At 44.5% G+C, this 26,491-nt stretch overlaps 2 protein-coding genes across 2 annotated transcripts; one reads left to right on the forward strand and one right to left on the reverse strand.

Annotated features, from left to right (window-relative positions):
- Positions 1-345: 345 nt before the first annotated feature.
- ube3b (ubiquitin protein ligase E3B) lies at positions 346-16,832 on the reverse strand. The gene is made up of 28 exons (XM_029717725.1): positions 16,515-16,832; positions 15,925-16,081; positions 15,522-15,691; positions 15,316-15,427; positions 14,996-15,055; positions 14,800-14,904; positions 14,590-14,686; positions 14,384-14,469; positions 14,053-14,135; positions 13,658-13,763; positions 13,353-13,473; positions 12,757-12,934; positions 12,374-12,537; positions 11,974-12,141; positions 11,693-11,864; positions 11,060-11,178; positions 10,787-10,901; positions 10,345-10,444; positions 10,097-10,216; positions 9,738-9,914; positions 9,495-9,605; positions 9,149-9,286; positions 5,603-5,668; positions 5,461-5,519; positions 3,547-3,729; positions 3,116-3,227; positions 2,887-2,979; positions 346-2,414 (listed from the first exon to the last, which is right to left on the reverse strand). Exons 3-28 carry the CDS (start codon positions 15,680-15,682, stop codon positions 2,223-2,225), a joined length of 3,198 nt encoding a protein of 1,065 aa, XP_029573585.1. The 5' UTR covers positions 15,683-15,691; positions 15,925-16,081; positions 16,515-16,832; the 3' UTR covers positions 346-2,222.
- Positions 16,833-19,930: 3,098 nt separating this feature from the next.
- On the forward strand, positions 19,931-26,361 carry kctd10 (potassium channel tetramerization domain containing 10). Its single transcript, XM_029717733.1, has 7 exons — positions 19,931-20,030; positions 21,799-22,012; positions 24,006-24,175; positions 24,572-24,658; positions 24,775-24,827; positions 25,142-25,337; positions 25,643-26,361. The coding sequence occupies exons 1-7, from the start codon at positions 20,028-20,030 to the stop codon at positions 25,853-25,855; spliced, it is 936 nt and encodes a 311-aa protein (XP_029573593.1). The 5' UTR covers positions 19,931-20,027; the 3' UTR covers positions 25,856-26,361.
- The last annotated feature ends 130 nt before the right edge of the window (positions 26,362-26,491 follow it).

Below are 26,491 nucleotides of genomic sequence, written 5' to 3' on the forward strand. Positions count from 1 at the left end.
CCGCGTCTCTGGCTGACCACAACCAGAGCCGCGTCTATGGCTGACCACAACCAGAGCCGCGTCTATGGCTGACCACAACCAGAGCCGCGTCTATGGCTGACCACAACCAGAGCCGCGTCTATGGCTGACCACAACCAGAGCCGTCTCTATGGCTGACCACAACCAGAGCCGCGTCTATGGCTGACCACAACCAGAGCCGTCTCTATGGCTGACCACAACCAGAGCCGTCTCTATGGCTGACCACAACCAGAGCCGCGTCTATGGCTGACCACAACCACGTAGTGCACACATGTACACCCCTCAGGAAACAGTTCTGCATAAAATACAGAATCAACAAACAGGCTATTGCTTTTTATCAGCCTGTTTATCTTTCACTTCATTCAAATCAAGACCCTAAACTGCCTTGTCTCCCACCACCAAGTCACTAACAACTGCCCCACATAGTCTTTTTATTTGACCCTGTTAATGCAACATTTTGCATGGTATTTTGCAGGATTTTCTGTGCAAGAGAGGGTCTGAAGGAGGGTGGATGGATACAAAAGAAATGCTTTCAGATTCAGGTGATCAACCAACCCATGACATGTTGTAGTATGGTTTGCTCCCTGTGTAACCCCTTTCCATGTGGCTGTAAGGTCTACAGACAAGGGAGCATCCTTACAGGGTTGGCATGCACAGCCAGTGACAAATTACACCAAACCTTCCTGGTTTGGTTGGTTGGTTTGTTCAGTGGCGGACATGGTAGAGGGAGCGTTGAAATTGAATTGTCTCGAAGCAGGCTCAAGTCCTTATAAATACCTTGTCCTGTGTGTTTATGGCTTGATTCCATTTCGAAGAGACATGGTCAGTCACAAACGCGATCCAAAGCCACACTTAGACATACGAGGTGGGGACATACGAGGCACTCAGCATTTTTCAGAAGTGTAGTGAGAATTATTCAGTGAAATCCTAGTGTATAGAGAAACGTTCATGATTGACTTCACTATAACAGATTTGTTTGGGAAGGTCACAATCAGCGACATGCAATGCGGAAAAAAACAACAGTTGTCTGCTGTAGTTATAGGACCCAGATATTTCACAGCAAATCATATAAAACATTCAAGAGCCACTAATTCATTATCAAAAGCAACCAACAAAAAAAAAACACTCTGGAAACACGACATAAGATAATGGGACATCATTTGTCTGTATCAAACAACCGCATGATCAGTGAAAGTATTGACATGACAGACAGGCATCACTTTGGGTTACAAATGCATTGCTGTGTAACATGAGTTCTAATTTCAATACATTGGAGAACAGAGATACAAGGTCTAATGCTTTTGTCAGGTGACTGACTGTAGTGTGTGTATATGGGGAGAGAGAGACAGATCGTCAGGATTTAATTCCCTAATTTATCCATGAGCCAATATAAATATGACACAGGCATCAACAGGTGACCACCTCTCTGTGGTTAGAACTTGTTGTTGAACATGAGGCAGTGATTTGTCGTCTCTTTATAAAAAGGTGCTTTCGTCATGTTCAACAAGGCTATTAAGACTCATCGAATGACAGCTGAAAGTTGCATGGATAACATTGTATTCCAATAGATAGGAAACTTTGTTCTATGGTTTCTCTCCAGTGAGAAGTCTATCACGTGTCTAATGGCTTGCATTGCATCTATATTGCTTTCCAGTTAATTTGACGTGGGAGTGCTAGATCCAAGTATCGTTCTATTAAGCCTGAGAAGAAATGGTAAGACATGGAGCCATTTTAGTTTTGCAATGTGTTAGGTAACACATTCTTCTCCTTGTTACGATTATTAGCATGGGGTTAAAGTTGAGAGAGTAGAAAGTGACTGTTCCAAATGTGTTGCTCCCACAGCACTTGTTTCTTTAGCTACTTGTCTATTTGAAGAAAGAAAATCTAACGTAGTCAATGACTACAATTGGACAGAAAATAGGTTACCGTGGTTACACAGGCAGCAAATGGGCTTGAGAGCCCTTGGGGTGGGTAGCTTCCAGAATCCAGACTGATTGGGATAAGAGAGGGTGGAGCTCTTCTGGTTTCCTAGGCTGCGATAAAGGTAGGGGGGGGGGGGGTATCTTATGTGTTTTGCCTTCCGCTTTGGTAAAGCTCCACTGACTTAACGGACTCCCTCCTCTAGCCTGGGTAAGGAGGACGCTCTTCAGTCGTTCTCCCTTTAGTTTTGTTGTCAGCAGGCCACGAGCAGGGGGGAGTTTATTTTATGAGAGCTCAAAACCTGTGTTCATACTGATGGCATAGCGGAGCTTGTCACGCAGGATGCTCTTCTTGCTGTAGTTAGGCAGCTTGAGCAGGTTGAAGCAGGTGGACGAGGTGGGGAGGCGACCGCCTGGTTCCTTCTTCCGGATGGTGAAGAAACCCCGGAGGACGCTGCCTAGGGTGTCCCCAGTGTCCTAGAGAGACAGGCGACAGGAGCACACAAACACACAGTGACCCCAAAGTAGTCCCAAGGGACAGACTTCCTAAAGCTATTTTCTTCTTCAACAAAAAGGCCAAAGTTCAATGGAGAGTAGCAGGGGTGCGCTGGTGTCGGTGTGCTGTCGTAGAGCTGGGACGATAAACCAAAAATGATCGACACCGACCATACCGATCACTTATAGCAGGCATTTTGCTGATATCGTTCATTACGATTAGTAGTCTATGCTAGAGAAATGGAAGGTTTGGAGTGAAATAAGTTCGCTAATATGGGTTGTTAATGGGACAATTGATGGCTACAACTTTTTAAATGTTAAACTGTGGTGCACATTGTTATAAACTTATAGTTTAATTTATCGTATCAAATCGGGCAAATTATCATGGTATGGATTGTTTTCCATATCACTGAGCTCTATGTATAAACATTGACTATGATTACAGTGTTCTCACCTGATCATCGGACACCTCCACACAGCGGATGGAGAAAGGGGGCTTGAGGTAGGCAAAACCTAGGAGGGGGGGTCTTGAACAGCTGGTGACAAACTGTAAATCAATAAAAACAATGGATGATCACATAACAGTTACAAGTCTCAAACTGGCACCCCGCAACTCGATTTAATGCAGCTAAATTAATGAATGGTAAAATAGCATTTTTGTAACATTTGGGGCTGGTTATTACCTTGAGGAACATGGCTCTTTCCTCAGAGGAGAAGTCACTGGACAGGATGTCCCACAGCCAGATGATGACCCGATGGCTGCTGTGGAAACCTCCATAGTAAACTGTGTGTTTCCTGACAACAGGAGAGAGACGAAGAGAGAGAGACAGACAGACAGAAAGAGAGACAGACAGAGACAGAGTGATGGAAAGAGATATACAGAGAGAGAGAGACCATGTCAGCGAGCACCTTCACCTTGGCTTCATCACCTTCTTACAAGGTCAGCTCATTGTCAGCGAAACAATCAAATGGGAGATTCAGACCATTTGAACACCGTGGATTTCAGGATTTCCCTAAAATGTTTGAGAATTGGCACGTTGAAGAGCTGTCGAATGACAACAGTAGTGACATGTGGAGGGGCTGGTCGGGGTCAAAGGGGTCAAAGGTTACGCACTTGAGGTCGTCCAGGTCGATCTCGGCGTTGTCCCCGGAGACGAGGCGCTGGACCTCGGGGGTGGAGAACATGTGCAGCCACTCAGGGTTGATGATGCTGCGGTATCCTCGGATAAAAGCTGCCGTCTGCTCCTTGATCTGCGTGTGCATGCGGAAGTGCGCCATCAGGTGGATGTAGCTGATCCTGCAGCACAGAGAAGGTCAAAGGTGAGGTTACGTCAGACTCAGAACACCATGGCAGAGTTTCTAAACCCAGAGGATCAAACATCAGGTGCACAGGCCACAACCGCAGGGCTCTCCAGAGAGTGGTGCGGTCTGCACAACTCATCACCGGGGGCAAACTACCTGCCCTCCAAGACAACTACAGCACCTGAAGCCAAAAAGATCATCAAGGACAACAATCACCCGAGCCACTGCCTGTTCACCCCGCTAACATCCAGAAGGCGAGGTCAGTACAGGTGCATTAAAGCTGGGACCGAGAGACCGAAAAACAGCTTCTATCTCAAGGCCATCAGACTGTTAAACAGCCATAACTAACACAGAGGCTGCTGCCTACATACAGACTTGAAATCATTGGATCACTAGTCACTTTAATAATGCCACTTTAATAATGTTTACATATCTTGAATTACTCATCTCATGTATATTCTGTATTCTATACTATCTATTGCATCTTGCCTTTGTCACTCTGTCATTGCTTATCCATATATTTATGTTCTTATTCCATTCCTTTACTTAAATTTGTGGGTATTAGGTGGTTGTTGTGGAATTGTTAGGTTACTTGTTAGATATTGCTGCACTGTCGGAACTAGAAGCACAAGCATTTCACTACACTCGCAATAACATCTGCTAACCATTTCATTTGATCTCAAGACTTCTGGGAACGCTTGTGAAGCAGACCAGGGTTTAAGAAGTCAATGAGAAAAGGTAAAAATTCTTCCTTGGTTGTTAATTTTCTGAAAATCTAAAGGCACAACTGAGATTTGAGCCGATGTCTTAAGTAGCTGAACATGTTATTACTCCAACCTTGTGAAAGTGACAAACTGACACGTTTTCATTTGTCAAAAACAACTTTATAGCAAAGGAGTGCCTTTGATTTGACGACCTGCACAGTTCAGTGAGAGAGGACTGTTAGACCCGATGACGTGTTTCTATGCATGAGCTTTGCTAGCCAACGTCGCCATGACATCACCGACAAGCGTGATCAGGATTTCTATTGGAGAAGCAGTTTCCATCTTCATACTGTACCGTCTTTGACCATGGGCCTGTCTAGAACAACCCCGTAGCCCTTACCTCCTGGGCACTTGTGAAATCAACTCAAACTATTTGTCACATGCGCCGAATACAACAAGTGTAGACTTTACCGTGAAATGCTTACTTACAAGCCCTTAACCAACAGTGCAGTTCAAGAAGAGTTGACAAAATATTTACCAAGTAAACTAAAATAAAAAGTAATAATAAAAAAGTAACAGTGAAAATATGAATGGATTTGATAGGTATAATAAGCAATGCAAGTACATCTACTATGCCCTGGCTTGGTAGGACATTAACCTTATTGCTTATACCTATCAAATCCTTTTAGATCTCCACAAGTGTCTGGAGGGGGGACAATAAATACAACTTGTATTAGACAAACAATGGTGTGAACATCAAGTGGCACTAATAACTAACATCTGTAAGTTTGGTTGTACAGTATATCAGTGGTTCTCAAACCTCTCCTCTGGGACCCCTAGATGTTTCACAATTTCATTGTAGCTCTGAACTAGCTCACCTGATTCACCTAGTCAAGGGTTTGATGATTAGTTGACAAGTTGAATCAGGTGTGCTAGCTGTGGAATAGATCAAATGCATGGAATGGGTGGGGGTCCCCGAGGGGTTTGAGAACCACTAGATACTGGATCTGCATCTTGCTCACTTGTTTTCGTTGGTGACTGGCATCGTCTTTCCTCCAGGAATCAGCTCGTGACAGACCAGCTGCCAGGAAACATGAAGAGAGTATTAAGATTAAAAGAGCAGTTCTGTTTTCCTGCATTCAGAGAAAAAAATATAGTTTCTACCTGTCCCATAACGTCCTCGTCATACGATAGTGTCAGTCCCAAATCACCAACATCCCCGTCATAGCGCTGGAAAAGGACAAAACCAAGATCAACCACCTATTTTGAGTCAACTTCCACAACTTGAAGTCAAATTGCTCACAAAAAAGTATCGACAAAGCAAAACAAACATCTCAAATCAAAAGAGCGCAATTATAACCATAAACCAGAGTCGTGTTCAACAGGCAACAAGCGGCAGAAAACAGACTAAAACAGGGGGGGACCACCTGGACTTATCCAATCAGAAACGCTAATTTTCTGTTTTTTATTTCACCTTTATTTAACCAGGTAGGCTAGTTGAGAACAAGTTCTCATTTGCAACTGCGACCTGGCCAAGATAAAGCAAAGCAGTTCGACACAAACAACAGAGTTACACTTGGAATAAACAAAACATGCAGTCAATAATACAGTAGAACAAAAGAAAACAAAAAGTCTATATACAGTGATGAGGTAAGTTAAGGCAATAAATAGGCCATGGTGGTGAAGTAATTACAATATAGCAATTAAACACTGGAATGGTAGATGTGCAGAAGATGAATGTGCAAGTAGAGATACTGGAAAGGAGCAAGATAAATAAATAAATACAGTATGGGGATGAGGTAGGTAGATAGATGGGCTGTATACAGATGGGCTATGTACAGGTGCAGTGATCTGTGAGCTCCTCTGACAGCTGGTGCTTAAAGCTAGTGAGGGAGATATGAGTCTCCAGCTTCAGAAATGTTTGCAGTTCGTTCCAGTCATTGGCAGCAGAGAACTGGAAGGAAAGACGACCAAAGGAGGAATTGGCTTTGGGGATGACCAGTGAGATATACCTGCAGGAGCGCGTGCTACGAGTGGGCGCTGCTATGGTGACCAGTGAGCTGAGCTGAGATAAGGCGGGGCTTTACCTAGCAGAGACTTGTAGATAACCTGTAGCCAGTGGGTTTGGCGACGAGTATGAAGCGAGGGCCAACCAACGAGAGCGTACAGGTCGCAATGGTGGGTAGTGTATGGGGCTTTGGTGACAATGGATGGCACTGTGATAGACTGCATCCAGTTTGTTGAGTAGAGTGTTGGAGGCTATTTTATAGATGACATCACCGAAGTCGAGGATCGGTAGGATGGTCAGTTTTACGAGGGTATGTTTGGCAGCATGAGTGAAGGATGCTTTGTTGCGATATAGGAAGCCGATTCTAGATTTAATTTTGGATTGGAGATGCTTAATGTGAGTCTGGAAGAGAGTTTACAGTCTAACCAGACACCCAGGTATTTGTAGTTGTCCACGTATTCTAAGTCAGAGCCGTTCAGAATAGTGATGCTGGACGGGCGAGCAGGTGCGGGCAGTGATCGATTGAATAGCATGCATTTAGTTTTACTTGCGTTTAAGAGCAGTTGGAGGCCACGGAAGGAGAGTTGTATGGCATTGAAGCTCGTCTGGAGGGTAGTTAACACAGTGCCCAAAGAGGGGCCAGAAGTATACAGAATGGTGTCGTCTGTGTAGAGGTGGATCAGAGAATCACCAGCAGCAAGAGCAACATCATTGATGTATACAGAGGAGAGAGTCGGCCCGAGAATGTAACCCTGTGGCACACCCATAGAGACTGCCAGAGGTCCGGACAACAGGCCCTCCGATTTGACACACTGAACTCTATCAGAGAAGTAGTTGGTAAACCAGGCGAGGCAATCATTTGAGAAACCAAGGCTGTCGAGTCTGCCAATAAGAATGTGGTGATTGACAGAGTCGAAAGCCTTGGCCAGGTCGATGAATACGGCTGCACAGTAATGTCTCTTATTGATGGCAGTTATGTTGTCGTTTAGGACCTTGAGCGTGGCTGAGGTGCACCCATGACCAGCTCTGAAACCAGGTTGCATAGCAGAGAAGGTACGGTGGGATTCGAAATAGTCGGTAATCTGTTTGTTAACCCTGGCTTTCGAAGACCTTAGAAAGACAGGGTAGGATAGATATAGGTCTGTAGCAGTTTGGGTTTAGAGTGTCTCCCCCTTTGAAGAGGGGGATGACCGCGGCAGCTTTCCAATCTTTGGGAATCTCAGACGATACGAAAGAGAGGTTGAACAGGCTAGTAATAGGGGTTGCAAAAATTTCGGCAGATAATTTTAGAAAGAGAGGGTCCAGATTGTCTAGCCCGGCTGATTTGTACGGGTCCAGATTTTGCAGCTCTTTCAGAACATCAGCTATCTGGATTTGGGTGAAGGAGAAATGGTGGGGGCTTTGGCAGGTTGCTGTGGAGGGTGCCAGGCAGTTGACCGGGGTAGGGGTAGCCAGGTGGAAAGCATGGCCAGCAGTAGAGAAATGCTTATTGAAATTCCTAGCCTCAGAGCAGTGGGCAGCTGGGAGGAGGTGCTTTTATTCTCCATGGACTTTAGAGTGTCCCAGAACGTTTTTGAGTTAGTACTACAGGATGCAAATTTCTGTTTGAAAAAGCTAGCCTTAGCTTTTCTAACTGCCTGTGTATATTTGTTCCTAACTTCCCTGAAAAGTTGCATATCACAGGGGCTATTCGATGCTAATGCAGAACGCCACAGGATGTTTTCGTGCTGGTCAAGGGCAGACAGGTCTGGAGTGAACCAAGGACTATATCTATTCCTAGTTCTACATTTTTTGAGTGGGGCATGCTTATTTAAGACGGTGAGGAAAGCACTTTTAAAGAATAGCCAGGCATCATCTACTGACGGGATGAGGTCAATGTCATTCCAGGATACCCCGGCCAGGTTGATTAGAAAGGCCTGCTCGCAGAAGTGTTTTAGGGAGCGTTTGACAGTGATGAGGGGTGGTCGTTTGGTCACAGACCCATTACGGATGCAGGCAATGAGGCAGTGATCGCGGAGATCTTGATTGAAAACAGCAGAGGTGTATTTGGAGGGCGAGTTAGTTAGGATGACATCTATGAGGGTGCCCGTGTTTACGGATTTGGGGTTGTACCTGGTAGGTTCATTGATAATGTGTGAGATTGAGGGCATCAAGCTTAGATTGTAGAATGGCCGGGGTGTTAAGCATGTCCCAGTTTAGGTCACCTAGTAGCACAAGCTCAGAAGATAGATGGGGGGCAATCAATTCACATATGGTATCGAGGGCCCAGCTGGGGGCAGAGGGAGGTCTATAGCAAGCGGCAACAGTGAGAGACTTGTTTCTGGAAAGGTGAATTTTTAGAAGTAGAAGCTCGAATTGTTTGGGTACAGACTTGGATAGTACTACAGAACTCTGCAAGCTATCTTTGCAGTAGATTGCAACACCGCCCCCTTTGGCAGTTCTATCTTGGCGGAAAATGTTATAGTTAGCCATGGAGATTTCAGGGTTTTTGGTGGTTTTCCTAAGCCAGGATTCAGACACGACTAAGACATCCGGGTTGGCAGAGTGTGCTAAAGCAGTAAGTAAAACAAACTTAGGGAGTTGCAAAAAAATGTTGCAAAAAAATGTACAACGATTTCGTAAATAAACAGGGTTTATGCTGTAATACACACAATAACAGGGAATATAGGACTATGATAGCTGGGGCGGGGGATCTTTCTGACCTTGATGGAGGTGAGGTTCTTGTAGAACTCAGAGTCCAGGGAGGGCAGCTCGTCGATGGAGCTGTAGAAGGTGCTGTGGTGGTGACCCATGACCTGGCTGAGGAAGAAGGAGGCGAAGGGTACGTCCACCACTATGCCCTGAAAAACACACACACGTTGATCTCATGGACTATCAGGCATTGCATCCATAGCTCCAGCTATGAACCGTCGTTACATTTCTCCAGACCCATCCCTCAGTTTTATAGGGGGGAAAGTGGTGGGCAGGGCTTCTGGCTTTAAAAGGAGTCATTCTTGTAAATATATGGTAATTTCACATGACTAACATCCTCTGTGAGTGCAGACACACCTCATACATTGCTTTGCCAAGCATCTTCCCCACAAACTCAAAAAGCTGCAGGTGGTTCTCGTGGATGTAGGACGTAGGAGAGGGGTACAACCTCTCGTTGCCACTGGTGGTCTATGGGGGAAAATACATCATCATCATCAGCAGCAGCAGCATGGTTGACAGAAAATGTCTAAAAGCACCTTGTGAGAGTGAATCTTTCAAAATGATTCCAAAATTATTTGAAACGAGGTCTGGAGAGCAAACCTTAAAGAGGTTGAGTGCCGGGTTGAAGACTTTCTTGATGATCTCTTCCAGAAACTCCTTGAAGACGCCGTCCTGGTCGATTCCGGCCTCGTCCACACCAAGGTCGTTGACAAACTTCACACGGATCACGCCTTTGATGGAGTTGACAGGCAACCGGCGGAGTTGGTCATAACCATCCTGAAGAGTGTTCAGACAAAGAGTTTGGGTGATCAGTTTGGGCTGAAGTCACAGCCACCATACCTGACTGTATTTGACAACTAGACTCTGTCTCAATCTTTACACTTGAATACAGAATTCATCCTAAGTGGTATTCGAGTGTGGGGGAAAACATGCAACAGATCGATACATCAATTTAATACCTCTAACATCCGTGAGCGGCGAATGGTGATATGGGTGACATGCGGAGATGCGGAGCTTGTCTCCACCAATCCCAAGGTTTCCTTCTCCTTGGTGATAATGTTCCGGAACAGCAGGACCCTCTAAAGTGGGTAGGACAGGATTATGAATGGGGGTGAGACACTATGTACACATTTATTAAGGACACGGTACAGTGAAACTACAACTACAGCTGCCCCAGAGGGACAATATTCTTTCTGTGCAGACTCACGTTTTTGTGGGGAATGACGTGTGGTATGTACTGCAGTAACAGCTGAGCTCTCCTCTTGCCCTTCTCCAGCTCTTGGAACAAAAGGCTCGGCTTCAGATCCCTGAACATAAGGGGTGAAAGAGTGTGTGTGCGTGTGCGCCTTTTTCCAACATCACAATTGTCTCCCACAGATCATACCTGGAACAAATACATAGGTCAAATACTTGAGATGGGCCCGATATTTCCCCAGGGTGTACAGGGTGGACAAAGTTGGCGCTTTTGACACTAACATTCCATTGGTTCCATTATGGTGGGCAAACTTCATCAAGCGCACCTCAAGCTTTGAGAGCATTTGACTGCTACTGATCACTAGGATCACCTTATAAGGATTTGGGAAGTGCAGAATAACAAATATGGGAAGTATTGGGGATTAGGATCAGTATGTTTCCGGAGGGGCACTTACTTGCGCAGCCAGTTGTCATCAGGGGAGAACCTTCTCCTGCAGTCCCGCTCATAGAGCACCATCAGCCAGCCGTGAACACTGTGGAACAGGTCCAGCTTCTCCCCCTTGGCATTCTCTGTCACAACAACACACTAAATGAATGCACCCACTCACTAACCCTATCCCCAAGCTATTTCTCATGGTGCCGAAACCAGGGATTGGCAATTCTGTCACTGTCAATCAGCTTGACCTTTGAGTTTGACAAGAGTTCAACAGGAGTAAGAGGCGACTCACCTAAGATGCCGTCCCAGACCATCTTGTACACAAACGTGTTGAGAAACGAGGAGATGGTGACAAGCTCCTCCGTCTTAAATGAGATCTGCTCCTCGTAAACCTCAATGTCATCTAGGATCCTGTGGAAGACATACAGTATAACATGTCAGTAACTACAGACATCCAGGATCAAGTGGAAGACATACAGTATAACATGTCAGTAACTACAGACATCCAGGATCAAGTGGAAGACATACAGTATAACGTGTCAGTAACTACAGACATCCAGGATCAAGTGGAAGACATACAGTATAACGTGTCAGTAACTACAGACATCCAGGATCCTGTGGAAGACATACAGTATAACGTGTCAGTAACTACAGACATCCAGGATCAAGTGGAAGACATACAGTATAACGTGTCAGTAACTACAGACATCCAGGATCCTGTGGAAGACATACAGTATAACGTGTCAGTAACTACAGACATCTAGTGGGTCTGGGATACTGCATTTATGGACAGTTTTCCAGACACAGATTAGTATTGAAAGTCCTTCTTAGTCCAGGACTAGATGTAATCTATATGTGGGAAACCCTCCCATACTGGATGTGTCTATCACGTGTCTGTTATATGGTAGCAATTCATGGAGCTCACGTGATGAGATGTCTGGAGCAGTCACAGAACAGCATGAGCATGGCCAGCAGCTGCTTAGACTCCTCTGTGTCGTTGTTCAGGCACTCCATGAACAGCTTGAGGCCTCCCTGGGGGCCTAGCTCGCAGATGAAGGCCCACAGCTTAGGCAGAAGGTCATCCAGGTAGGTTAGGCCTGAGGGCGACACCGCCGGTGACAACATGAGAGAACATACGTTGTGTGTGTGTGTGTGTGTGTGTGTGTGTGTGTGTGTGTGTGTGTGTCTCAAATCGCAGGGACTCACCAGTGAGGATTTGCAGTCGTATCTGAGTGAGCGTGGTGAGGGCTGTCTGGTACAGCACACAGATACTGCACACCTTCTGCACCTCAGCGGAATCCACTCGTCTCCCACCGACCGGCTTCAAGATGTTGCGCACCGAGGCAGACTTCTGAAACGCACGCTTAAAGAGGCCTAAGAGAAACCCACATGTCAATCAGAAACCACTCTGACAAGGTTACTTCATTAATAAGGTTTAGTTCATTGTTTTAAAACACAACCTTTAATACAGTGTCTGGATTGATCGACAAAAACCCAGGTAAGTGGGGAAAAAAATATTATAATAGTGTCAAAATAATTAACCCTTGAAATTGATTGTTTAAGTGCCTGGGAGGAAAACAACAAACTGAAACCAAATTTGACTTACTCTTGACTGGCAGGTTGTTCTGCGACGTGGTAGGCTGTGGTGGAGGCGTGGGCTCTTGGGTCTCTAGCTTTTTGCTGAGGACGTCACTGAAGAGAGTCCGGATCACAGGCATGCCCCACAGGTACTGCAGCTGCTTGGTGACCAGTGGCATAGACTCATTCAGACTGGAGAGGGGGACAGGGTGAGGGAGTTAAGATCCACTTTAAATCCATGACATTCAATGGTTGAGATCCCATTTCATAGCCCGGTCCCATAACTTTTTGCGCCGTTTTGCTCCTATGGTCATTGTCATGAGTTTGGCATGACAATAGGAGTCCACAAGAGAGCAGAAACATATCTGGGATCAGGCTACACCTTTCAGGTTCTGAGGATGTCCCACTGACCCGTAGTCTACAGTTTGGGAAAACCAGCCTAGGACCGGGTGCCAGTGAGTGAGGTTGGATTTCTTCTGGGACACGTATCTCTGGCAGTAGGACAGCATGTCCGTCAGGTCTTTCACAAAGTGGTTGGCCTCCTCCTCCAGGACTTTCTCGTTGAGGTAGCCCAGGTGAATCAGGTTACCTACAGTACGACAGGATGAAAGACAGGCCCCACAGAGCAGCAACCCCAAAGAGCTGATTCAGTATGCTTCCCACAGCACCGCTCAGAGAAAAACAAGAAAGAGTGATGCAAAAAAACTCAAACTTGTACACTCACACAAACAGTAGCCTATAGCAGGTTTCCCAAAATCGGTCCTGCCCCCCCCCCCCATCCACTGGGTGCAGGTTTTGGTTTTTCCCCTTGCACTACACAGCTGATTCAAATAACCAACTCATCATGAAGCTTTGATTATTTGAGTCAGCTGTGTAGTGCTAGGACAAAAAACTAAACGTACACCAGGGAGGGCCCCAGGACCGAGTTTGGGAAACCCTGCCCTATAGAAGAGAATTAAAAACTATTGCCATAGAATAGCTATGTGAGGCAGTGTAAAGGACCATACCCAGCAAGCACAGTGTGTGGCTCCCCTCCAGGCAGACACAGATGTCAACACACTGCTCCTCGCGGCTCAGGAACAGGGTGAACTTCCTCAGCAGGTCGTGGGTCTGTATGGTGGCCATGCACTGCACAGACAAGCGCACGCTCAGAGGCTCTCTCATTGTACAAGCTATGATGTCTACACAATAAAGGGTGCGTCTGAAATGGCACCCTATACATTACGTAGTGCACTACTTTCGAGCACCCTATTCCCTACATACAGTGCACTAGGTAGAGAATAGGGTGCCATTTCTTCATGTGAGTGTCTACCTCTGGGGTGATGGTGTTGATGTGGGAGACGACAGCTGGGACAGACATGATGTGGATGAGAAGAGACCTCAGCAGGTTGTCAGAGAAGTGAGCAGCAATGACAGGTCTATAAAATAAAGACAAGTTACACTAATGGCTCCCGAAGCTTCTTCGGCTCCGAGCATTCTAAAACGGTAACCATGCAGATCACACACACTATAAGATAGGACTTAATTCTCCATGAAGCTAAAACACAGGATTATTTTCTTACAACAAACCCTGTTACTGAGAGGGAACGTGAGCTAGCTGAACCCTGGGAATATACTGCAATAGATCTGCTCCAGGCTCTAGTGATGCAGAGACAATTGATCCATTGTGGTTAAATGGGGATTAGAGCACTTCCAACAACCACTCACCTTAATGCCAACGTGAATACTGCTGTGAGTGTGCCCTTGGTAAGAGAGGGTCTGGAACGCGCCAATCCGTTGGTGAGTAGAATCTACCAGGGAATCCAAACAACCAATACATGTCAACAACCAGGGTTGGGGTCAATTCCATTTCAGTTCCAGTTAATTCAAAAAGTAAGTCAAAATTCTAATTCTTCCTAATTGAAAAGCATTAAAAGAGAATATGAATTAGAATGTGTACTTCCTGAATTGACTAGAATTTAAATTGAATTGACCCCAACCCTGTTATCATAATAATCGTTCTAAAAGGCCTGGGTGGAAGCCGCGTGTGTAACTGTACCTGCAGTATTGAATAAAATCCCTTTTGATTGAGATGCCCCATGATGTTCTCACAGATCCGAGTCAACGCTGGCCTGAGGGCCTCTCCTAGAATAGAGGAGGAAAGAAATGTTGGATTCCACTTTGTCTTTTTTCTTTCAATATCAAGACACTTGTGATAACAGAGGATGTGTGTGCACTGCAGCAGTGGTTTGACCTGAGACTGACCTTTCCCTCTCACTATCTTCCAGGTTGACGTGTCTGTGAAGGTAACCAGCATGGTAAGGTACAAAGTCACCAGCTTATTGTCCTGCAGGATGTCAGGCTACAGGAGAAGGAAGGGAGGGAGGGTTAAAGTTACAATTTTGACATTTCAATATTTAAAATTATACACCTGTTATTTTATAAAAGGTTATTATCCTATGTATTTATATTTACCTTTAATTTTTTCAGAAAATTACAGGAGACCCACAGAACATCTTTGATCTGCTTGATCCATGGGATGGTGAGGTCTTTGGAAAGGGCCAATGACACATACCAAACCTGATAACCAAGAACACAGTCACAGAGTCAATCACACTCTGGGTTCATAAAAAATCTGTAATCACTGTCGATCAATAATAATCATACTCACTTTGGGCTCATTTTCAACCTCCATGCTACCAAGAATGGAGCGACAAAGCTTCTCAAACCTCTGCGTAGCAAAAACCATCATAGTTCTTTAGTTAAATGTACACTAAGCAATCTTCAGTAATCTCAAGTACTATATTGATACATAATCATTGAAATGCCTTTCAGTTCGTAAGTAAATAAGAGGCATTCTCCAGTAAGAGACAATTAAAATTCAAATCAGTTATAACAATGTACAAAACATATTTCCAAATCAGTTAATGTATAAAACATATTTTTATATATTATCAGTGAGGGTAACGTGTAGGGATTAAAGAAACTCACCAGCTTATCCTCTTGACAAAAAATGAATAACAACTTCCGAGCAATTTTAAAAATGGATAGTGCATTTCTTTTTGTTGTTCCGACATCTTGAAAGAAGTCATCAACCTCTTTCCTGGTCAGAAAGAGAGAGAATTCACACATTGAGTCTCAAGAAAGATGATATGTCCTCCTAAAGCATAATGGCAAGTATTGCTTGTAAAGCTAACCTTATTTGCTTCTGGAGTTTGCAGCGACAGAGGAATCTCCTGACCAGCGCTTGAATCAGAGTGGCTGCTCTCTCCCTCTCTTTGTACCCCTTCCTCTCCTCACGTGCCTGCCTGGCTTTGTCCAGGAACTCAGACTTGGAACTCTGAGTTGCACTAAACATTGTGCACCCCTAAGGTCAGGCAAAATTGACAGATTTAGTTGCTGCAGAAACACAATAGTGATGAATATTCAAGGACAAATTCACTTGTCAGTATTCTCTGTGGGAAAAGGGGAAGGGGGGAAAACAATAACATGACTTAGATCTAGCCATACACTGCAATATAACAAGAATACATTCAAATAAAGGTAATGACATCACACACAGAAAACAATAGCACAAACACAGAACATGATGTGTTATACCTGTGTTTTTCTCTGGTGATCTTGGCTTGACCTTTGCAACTATGCGTTATGTTTCTGCAGTCATTTGAACATCCTCGAGATCCAAGTTTCCAGAAACCCTTCGAGAGCTATAGCTGCGCTTTGGTTAGCCCAGCAAAAGCGGATCAATTTGTCATCTCTATGAAAATAACACATAAATAACATTTGTAACGAGTTAGCCCATCATTACAACTTTGAGGCCATTTAAGCTAGCTAGCCAACGTTAGCAAAATTGTGGATGGTCTGTCTGGTCTCAAACGATGACACGTTCCTAATTTAGCTACAGTAGAAAGCAAGCAAGCTAACATTTGAATCCATGACAAACTAACATTGTGGTACAAATCAAGAGTAACAGTTAGCTATAGTAGCTAGATAACTACTAGACCCGACAAATAACTCGCTAGCTTGTTGTAGCCAACAATCTACTGTATTATGGTTAACGTTAGCTAGCTGCTGGTTAGCATAGCAGGCTAACGTTAGCTAGCTACTTCGTCACCACCAATTGATTGATAACTTAGCTACTTGTCAACGCATTTTACGAACATGAAAAGCTAGGTAAAACATTACTCAACAAGAACTTGCCGTTCACTGTCAATGACACCCCCATAAATTAGAGGCCTTAGTCTGTTTCAAAATGTAAACAATAACAAGAGATCCGTGATTGCAGCCATTAATCCTTGCACTTTCGCACTGAAAACATTCCAAGTGGGATGTATTTTTCTGAGAGTAAACAATTTACATGATCTTTTCCATATTGATACACTGTATGTACACTGAAATTATGTTTGTTACAATTATTATTTTGTCTAAACTGGATCTATTCAATTAAAGCTTTTGATGCAATTCATAGAACTACGGATATGAATTTAAAGCTAAAGAAAATGGGGGAGCTATTATTGGTTACTCATTTCCGGGGTGGAAGCTAATTAATGACGTATGGCCACAGATAGTTATAAATGGGCTTGTTCGATATTACAGCCGACAGTGCAGGCGACTGCCGACTGACTGATCTACAAATCACCTTGCATCTTAAACATCGAGTCAGTATTATTTGTAGATCAGTCAGTCTGTCGCAGATTACCCATGATAAATCACGGTTTGATGTTTTTACCAATCGCATTGGTATGGTCCAATCCCAAATGGATCCCTAGACCCTACACCCACTTGTGGCATCTGAGATTTGACAGGTGCACCCAATATGGTAATACCTCAACCTTGCCCTCTGATAGACTATGCCGTGTTGTCATGTGTTGCTGCCTTGCTATGTTGTTATCTTAGGTCTCGCTTTATGTAGTGTTGTCTCTCTTGTCGTGATGTGTTTTGTCCTATATTTATATTTTATTTGTTTTTTAATCCCAGCCCCGTCCCAGCAGGAGGTCTTTTGGTAGGCCATCAATGTAAATAAGAATGTGTTCTTAACTGACTTGCCTAGTTAAATAAAGGTTAAATACAAATAAATAAAATACCCCAAAAATTATTTCAGCTCTCCACAAGTGCATTGGGTCCAGGGGTCCATTTGGGATTGGGCCGTTGACTGTCCAAAATGCTATTTTCTTGATTAACGCCCTATAAATAATTAACTTGTTCGACTTTGCAGTCGACTGACTGATCTACAAAGATCAAAAATAACTACTAATTATAACTAGTCAGTCAGTCACAAATTACATACTCCAACCAGAAGCCATGGATTACAGGCAACATCTGCACTGAGCTGAAGGGTAGAGCTGCCGCTTTCAAGGAGCGGGACTCTAACCCGGAAGCTTATAAGAACTACCGCTATGCCCTCCGACAAACCATCAAACAGGCAAAGCGTCAATACAGGACTAAGATCGAATATTACTACACCAGCTCCGACACTCGTTGGATGTGGCAGGGCTTGCAAACTATTACAGACTACAAAGGGAAGCACAGCCGCGAGCTGCCCAGTGACACGAGCCTACCAGACGAGCTAAATTACTTCTATGCTCGCTTCAAGGCAAGTAACACTGAAACATGCATGAGAGAATCAGCTGTTCTGGACGACTGTGTGATCACGCTCTCTGTAGCCGATGTGAGTAAGAATCTTTAAACAAGTCAGCATTCACAAGGCCACAGTGCCAGACGGATTACCAGGACGTGTACTCCGAGCATGCGCTGACCAACTGGAAAGTGTCTTCACTGACATTGTAACACCAACATGTTTCAAGCAGACCACCATAGTCCCTGTGCTCAAGAACACTAAGGTAACCTGCCTAAATGATTACCGACCCGTAGCACTCATGTCTGTAGCCATGAAGTGCTTTGAAGGCTGGTCATGGCTCACAACACCATTTTCCCAGAAACCCTAGACCCACTCCAATTTGCATACCACCCCAACAGATCCACAGAAGATGCAATCTCTATTGCACTCCACACTGCCTGTTCCCACCTGGACAAAAGGAACACCTATGTGAGAATGCTATTCATTGACTACAGCTCAGCGTTCAAAACCATAGTGCCCTCAAAGCTCATCACTAAGCTAAGAACCCTGGGACCAAACACCTCCCTCTGCAACTGGATCCTGGACTTCCTGACGGGCCACCCCCAGGTGGTAAGGGTAGGTAACAACACATCCGCCACGCTGATCGTCAACACGGGGACCCTCAGGGGTGCGTGCTCAGCTGACCTTCTGTACTCCCTGTTCACTCATGACTGCATGGCCAGGCACGACTCCAACACCATCATTAAGTTTGCCGATGACACAACAGTGGTAGGCCTGATCACCGACAACGATGAGACAGCCTATAGGGAGGAAGTCAGAGACCTGACCGTGTGGTGCCAGGATAACAACCTCTCCCTCAATGTGATATGGAGATGATATGGAGACAATGGAGATGATTGTGGACTACAGGAAAAGGAGGACCGAGCACACCCCCATTCTCATCGACGGGGCTGTAGTGGAGCAGGTTGAGAGCTTCAAGTTCTTTGGTGTCCACATCACCAACAAAATATCATGGTCCAAACACACCAAGGCAGTCGTGAAGAGGGCACGACAACGCCTCCCCCCCAGGAGACTGAAAAGATTTGGCATGGGTCCTCAGATCCTCAAAAAGTTCTACAGCTGCATCATCGAGAGCATCCTGGCTGGTTGCATCACTGCCGGGTATGGCAACTGCTCGGCCTCCGACTGCAAGGCATTACAGAGGGTAGTGCGTACAGCCCAGTACATCACTGGGGCCAAGCCTCCTGCCATCCAGGACCTCTATATCAGGCAGTGTCAGAGGAAGGCCCTAAAAATTGTCAAAGACTCCAGCCACCCTAGTCATAGACTGATCTCTCTGCTACCGCACGGCAAGTGGTACCGGAGCACCAATTCTAGGTCCAAAAGGCTTCTTAAGAGCTTTTACCCCCAAGTCATAAGACTCCTGAACAGCAAATCAATAATCAAATGGCTACCCAGACTATCTGCAACCCCCCCCCCCCCATTTTACGCAGCTGCTACTCTCTGTTTATTATCTAACTTTAACTCTGCCTACATGTACAGTACATATTACCTCAATTACCTTGACTAACCAGTGCCACCGTACATTGATTCACTCTGTATTGATTCACCCCCTGTATATAGCCTCACTATATTTTACTGCTGTTATTTGTTACTTTTATTTCTTATTTTTTAGTTATCTATTTTTTACTTAACACTTATTTTTCTTACAACTGCATTGTTGGTTAAGGGTATGTAAGTAAGCATTTCACTGTAAGGTCTACTACACCTGTTGTATTCGGCGCATGTGACAAAAACAATTTGATTTGAATTTACCATGACAGATTACGGTTTTGATCCTCTCGAACATGGCCAATGACCTGGTGAATATTCTACTTTGTGTTGAAGAAATGTTTCAGTGTATTAAGAATAATACACTTTATAAACGTTAAACCTTTTAACCAATTCTGTCAACTAATTTAGTAATGAATGATTAGACAAAATGCAGGGTAAATTAAAAGGGAAAATTATTAATTTGTTGGTGCGCACTTTCACTACCTGTAATGACGTCATCAATTGTTGGTCCGGAAGCAGGTGATTCTTGGGGCTGGTGCTCGTCGAATTCTGAAGTCTGTTGGGGGGTTCTATGGTAAATATGACTGAACAATGTTGTTTTAAAAGACACTTTCGGAATAGAAAACAATTGAATCAATGATCACGAATTGGAGAAATGTCGACGTACTTGTCCGTTTGGCCTAAGCTAGCTAGCTAACGTTTAGCTGTCTTGGTTCAGGTCTCCTAGCTAGCTAACGTTAGCTAGCTAACCGGAACTCTTAGCAAACGTTACGTCTACTTTAGCGCAATAATGTAGGCGAGTTTATCGTTACTCCAAAGACCTTATTGCTTATTTTGGACTGTACCACTAGTATGCACTCTTATGTTATACTAGGGAAATTGTGTTTCCATAACTCGGGTTGACAGGAGGATTTTTGAACAGGGCCCGTATTAACTTCTCAAACCCCGGGGCTTTGTTTTTTGTTTTTATGCCGACGACGACTCAGTCAGGGTTTCAACTTACTCTTGAGAGTTAGAATAGTAGGTTACACAAGGTGCAATTTCGATTTTTTTGTGTGCATCAGCAGTTTATTTTATGTCAGTCACTCAATTAGACATGTCAACTAACAATTTTTAGATTGGTAAATTAGTCTAGCCAACTATCCAAACTTGTAGTAGTAATGGCAGAATACTGACCGTGCTCAGGGGCTCTGACCTCCATGGGGCCCCCATTGATTTTGTTAGTCACTCTCACTCAGATCATTAACATGGCATAAGCAATGGCAAAATGTGAATAATAGCAGGTAATTAGCTTTAAAACTGCAAAAATTACTCTCCGCCACATAGCAGAATGTTTAGAATTGCAGGACATTAACTTTCTCTCTGCTGTCAAGAGGGGGGCGAATAAAGTGTTTTGCCCGCGAGGTGGGGTGCCCAACCAAATCTTGCTTAGCGCCCCCAAGAGGCTAGGGCCGGCCCAGAATCAGTTACCCAACCAAGACAGGGACCCCTAGTTACCCACACGAGCCCCCTACCTCCTCTCCTCCTCCCATCTGATGATTTCCAGAGCGGGCTTATGAGGCCACCTGTGGTTGGTGGTGAGAAGGAGTTACAGTTCACAGTAAGCCATTGTTATGTAAATTCCAACAGAAAAGTACCAGTAGCCTGGCTTTGGCTGCAAGTGAGAGCGAGCTATGGCGCCCGGCACGCGTAGATGAAAACAGAAAAGTCTTAAATCGAGTTAAGCAGAAAATCATTGCCTTTGCGGCCTGAAGGGAGAATGTTTTATGTCTGAACCGGTCCATGGGGGTACTAGTGTATAGCCGGCTGCATAGATTCCCTTTGGACGGTAAGATTAAACGACTCAATATCGCCATCAGCCGGCCTTTGGGCTAGTTCAGACCGAGCATTTGGGCACTTAACAGTCCCCCGGGAAGAAAATACCTTAATCAATAAACGCTAAAGGTAGTTAGCGTCTATGAATGGGGTACGCCTAGTTATGCTTTAGTTAGATCACTGTAAAGGATATCATGGGAGTTTTGTAGAATATAAAGTGCTGGTTTTGTCAGTCTTTGTCCGTGTGAACTCACCAGAACAAAAGTTAACTGCCATTCGGGTGTGTGAGTGGCAGGGCAACTAACTGGGCAAGACAAGTCATAGTTGTAAGAATTGATAATCGTATTGGTCCTACCTATCTAATCCTTTCCGATCCCAAATCCATAAGGGCAATTTAGAGTTAAAAGCTTGGTGTCAATGTGGGATTGAATGGACTAGTTTTCCAATGCTGACCTGTCCATGCGGCTCATTGTCCTGTTTGCCATCTTGACACCTGACTTGGGGGTGTTTTGTTCCCCCCGTCACAGGAAGAGATGTCAGGAGAGAGTGTGGTGAGCTCGGCAGTGCCGGCGGCTACAACCCGGACCACCTCCTTCAAGGGCTCCAGTCCCAGCTCCAAGTATGTGAAGTTAAACGTGGGCGGGGCGCTCTACTACACCACCATGCAGACCCTCACCAAGCAGGACACCATGCTCAAGGCCATGTTCAGTGGCAGGATGGAAGTCCTCACAGACAGTGAAGGTACTGTATCTATTAGACCTCCATGGCACCACTCATTTCAGATACGTTTGGTGGGATCCAGAGTGTCTGAGTGAGGAGTCTTTAACACCTCTATTATTACACCTGTATTTTTCTATCCTGGTCCGAGATCTATTTGTACTGTCTTGCCAACTTCTAAATGGTCATTGTCAAGAGTCATGAGTAGGCTGTTGCGGTGACCATATTACCGCCACACCAGCGGTCACGAGTCATGAAGGCAGTCAAATTTAATTAGGCTTCTCCAAGCTCTGATGCCGCTGATGGTCCTTAGTAGCCTACCAAACTTGCTAACTGCCTGGTACTCAGCACTCTATTGTCCCTCTAATCACTTTGACATCAATGCAGATGTATTCGAAAATCTAATTAAACACTTCATGAGAACCCATGAGCTCATATTGCGCAACATTTCTATAGGCTATGCAATTGTACAACAAAACACAGTGATAGCCTCTACTAAAAGCAGGAGGATCCTATCAGCTTTCTATCAGCTTTCTAGCTAGGCCTACTATATTTATTTCTCAACTTTCCTAATATAAGCACATTGTTTATCTTTACAACAGGAGTATAGCCTACCTGGCTGGCATGAAAATGAACCACGGGAAAAGCGTCCTCAATTCGCTATTTAAGTGCATAGATGACATGTATTTTTCCACGCTGCCCGTTTCAAGACAGGTGCATGATAATGGTCCATTCTAAATCAAAACAAATTTCTTACATATTATTTAGTATATGTAAAGACAAGATTAAGTCAAGAATATTCTGATGGGTGACAATATTAGCCTATCACTTGAGAGTTATATATCATCACAGAATAACAAACTGCCTTTTTTTGCGACTTTTTCGATTCATAGTCGCACACCTCATGTAGCCTAGCCAATACGCCTATATGTTTTGATAAGGTTTGTATCACAACTAAAGTGGCCAAATAACTTCTTAAAATTAAGCACATTAATCCGCTTTACAAGGAGTGTAGAGGCTGACTGGCATACATAAGCAGCGCATGAGTTTCAAGTTTGGGGAAGATCATTTTCACCATAAAAATGCATCTTTATAATAAAAGCATTACATGCATAATCGCAGGGTGCATTACAGCCACAAAGGGGATGCCACCATGAAATTCAAGGCATTATCAAGTGCTTGTCAAATTGTGAATGAGAGACTAATGAAGTGTGTACAGCTTGCACAAAAAACAAAGGCGAGCTCATGCTTTTTAAGTGACTTTTTTCAAGTCATCATTAGTTGCATCATGCAGCCTTACAATGTATTAAAAATCAAAACATATTGCCCAACATTAGTTATGATACAAAAGTTACATTAATAACTCTAAATTAAGCATATTGGAGTATGTTTCTTTGTTAACTGCTCAACACAGAATAGCCGCATGTGCCCACTCCCTCAAATCGTTTGGAGGAATGTTTTATTTTATTCAGCTTTGTTCAATTGTATTTTTCATACTATAAAATAATGCCATGGAATTCTAAGCAAATCTTGTCTGCCAAATGAACTAGTGTAGCCCACAGCCATATCAGGACCTGACATGAGAACAACTCAAGAGTATGCTGTTGTGTTCTTCTGAAATAGACTACATTTTCTTCATATCATGTTTCTTTAGACCTGTCTAAAATAAATAATGGATGTATTGTGAAGGTGTAGGCTATATTAAATTGATTTATTAGACTTTTTAAAATGCAGATGTTTCAAAGGTCTGCATCAGTGGCTTGTAGGCCATGTGTGGAAGCCAGGAGATGCTAAATGTGTTTATTAATTAACGGTCAATTACCATGACACCGACAGTTATTTGCTTGGCAATCACCGGCTGACAATTTCGTGACCGCCACAGCCCTAGTCACGAGCATGACAACGAGCTTAGGAGTTACACACAGTATAAACAGAACTGGGATCAGCCTAGTATTTTGTTAGTGGCCATTTTCACTTTTTAGACCGCTAAGTTGATCTGGTGGTTGTCCCTGTCCAGGCTGGATCCTGATTGACCGGTGTGGGAAACACTTTGGGACGATTCTGAACTACCTTAGAGACGGGGCTGTGCCGCTCCCAGAGAGTCGTCGGGAGACTGAGGAGCTGATGGCTGAGGCCAAATACTATCTGGTCCAGGGCCTGGCTGATGAGTGTCAGGCTGCCCTGCAGGTACCGTCGCCCTTGAGACTGCTCGTTTCTCCTCTCACTCTTTACCCCTTTTCACACTACTGAGCTGAGCCAAACTGCACTGCACAGGCTTGGTTATGCATCGACCATAGTTGCTTGAACCGTGCTGGAAAGGACATGTCAAAAGGAAAATATCAGAGCCAATACTGTTTGAGTTGGCACAATGGTGTGAAATGGTCAGTCTCATGCCTCCACCCCCACTCTTCATCTAGCTCTACCTCCCACTGCCTCTACATTCTACACATACACCGTTACGGACCAGCCAACTCACTCAATCTGTATCTATCTGTTAGAGGACTTATGTTAAAAATCATATCCATTCTAGCTAAAATCTGTCTTTACCATTCAAGTATTTTTTTATTTTTATTGGTGTTCTAGAACAAAGAGTCATACGAGCCGTTCTGTAAAGTTCCTCTGGTGACATCATTGAAGGAAGAGCAGAGACTCATCGCCACCTCTAATAAGGTATTGTTGACCGAGTCACGCATCAGAGTGAAGGACACGCCCAGTATTTACTTCAGAAGATCTAGTCTCACGTATTCAATTCTGACTGACGTTTTCCTGTTGTTGTGTCTACATAGCCCACTGTCAAACTCTTATACAACAGAAGCAACAACAAATACTCCTACACCAGGTGAGAGAGTCTCACATCTATTAAAGACGTGTAAAGGATGAATGTAAAGTGAAAAATGTATGGTTTAAGTGCAGTCCACGTCCCAGGCTGACTACATTGTAGCCAGCTGCCAGATCTCACAACGCCTGGATAGGTGTTTAACATCACCTAACCACATCATATGATATAGCAATCTGATGTCCGACTGCATAGTCGATGATGTGGCACACAATAGGTGGTTACTGTGCGACAGCAATTACGTGGCTGCAGTCTAGTTGGCGTGGAACGCGACCTCTTATCACTAACCAGGCTTCCCCATCCTTCCCTCCATGCAGTAACTCTGACGACAACATGCTGAAGAACATTGAGCTGTTTGACAAGCTGTCGCTGCGCTTCAACAACCGTGTGCTCTTCATCAAGGATGTGATTGGCGACGAGATCTGCTGCTGGTCCTTCTACGGCCAGGGACGCAAGATCGCTGAGGTGTGTTGCACCTCCATCGTCTACGCCACAGAGAAGAAGCAGACCAAGGTAACGCAAAAAAAATCACACTCTGCAATGGCATATAGTGGGATGTCATCGTTAAGATATTTTATTGAACACAGACTCAGCAACTACATCATGTCTCTGGCTTCTAGCTTTGAAGGTAGACCACCTCTAGTAAACTACCCCAGTTTGGGAGTTTGTTGTCGCTAGCATGCTGTTAGATTACTGTAGAAAAGTATACTTTAATATGCCATTGGGACATTTTCTTTGCTACAAAGTATAGGCATTCTTGGCTTTCAGATAACATAATGACCAGGCAGACCTAAATACATAAACCCCTTCCCCTCCAGGTGGAATTCCCTGAGGCACGAATCTACGAGGAGACCCTCAACATCCTGCTGTATGAGTCCCAGGATGGGAGGGGTCCAGACAACGCTCTGCTGGAGGCTACGGGGGGTGCCGCTGGCCGATCGCACCACCTGGACGAGGACGAGGAGCGCATTGACAGGGTCCGCAGGATCCACGTCAAGCGGCCCGACGATCGCACACACCACCACCAGTAACCCCTGACTGATCGCCCCCCCTTCCCTGTCTGATCCTGGACTCTCAGTGGACCATGTGTGTGCCTTACTTCCAACACCCAGCGCCTCGCTCTTTCTTCTTCCCCCACTCCTACTCTCACCAGTCCCCCACTGCTGAGGAGAGACGAGTGGAGACTTTGTGTGTAGTGGTGAAGTTGTTTCATGTAGACCATCTTGTTTTGTGTAGTGCTCTGAGGAAGAATGTCTGAGTCATCCAACATTTTGGGGTGTTCTGTGTTTAGTGTCTCAGAGGCTGGTGGATGCCAAGTTAGGTGATTGGATTATGAATGGGACATCAATCGTGTGGAATGGAGTTGTGTCAGTGGTTATACTGGAGGGAATTAAAATGTCAGCATCATGCATTTTTCTTTGGTCCTTGCTTTGTTGCAGCAAGAAGAACAAGAATCATTATGCCTGTCGCTGAGTTTCTGGATGTTTGAAGTGTATGGAGAAACTATAATGGCAGTAAATCAGGTGTTCTACAAAAACAGTCCACCAGGGGGCATTATTGAATCAAACAGACAATCTGAGACAGCATCGCTGCCTGTGCAGCCTATCAATTTCCAATTAAATCGTTGCATTTTCCTTTTGCCCCATTCTGTGAATATCGGTTGAATC

Source organism: Salmo trutta, chromosome 27 (assembly GCF_901001165.1).
Source record: "Salmo trutta chromosome 27, fSalTru1.1, whole genome shotgun sequence".
In the NCBI taxonomy this organism is placed as follows: domain Eukaryota; kingdom Metazoa; phylum Chordata; class Actinopteri; order Salmoniformes; family Salmonidae; genus Salmo; species Salmo trutta.

Bases quoted from the DNA above. Each gene is read 5' to 3' on its own strand.
- ube3b (XM_029717725.1), bottom strand. From the start codon at position 15,682: ATGTTTAGTGCAACTCAGAGTTCCAAGTCTGAGTTCCTGGACAAAGCC. The intron at 11,179-11,692 runs GTGAGCTCCATG...TGTCTTCCACAG, and splicing joins TGCTCCAGACATCTCATCAC to GATCCTAGATGACATTGAGG. The intron at 5,520-5,602 runs GTAGAAACTATA...GTTTCCTGGCAG, and splicing joins ACGAGGACGTTATGGGACAG to CTGGTCTGTCACGAGCTGAT.
- kctd10 (XM_029717733.1), top strand. The intron at 24,176-24,571 runs GTACCGTCGCCC...TTGGTGTTCTAG, and splicing joins AGTGTCAGGCTGCCCTGCAG to AACAAAGAGTCATACGAGCC. The intron at 25,338-25,642 runs GTAACGCAAAAA...CTTCCCCTCCAG, and splicing joins CAGAGAAGAAGCAGACCAAG to GTGGAATTCCCTGAGGCACG.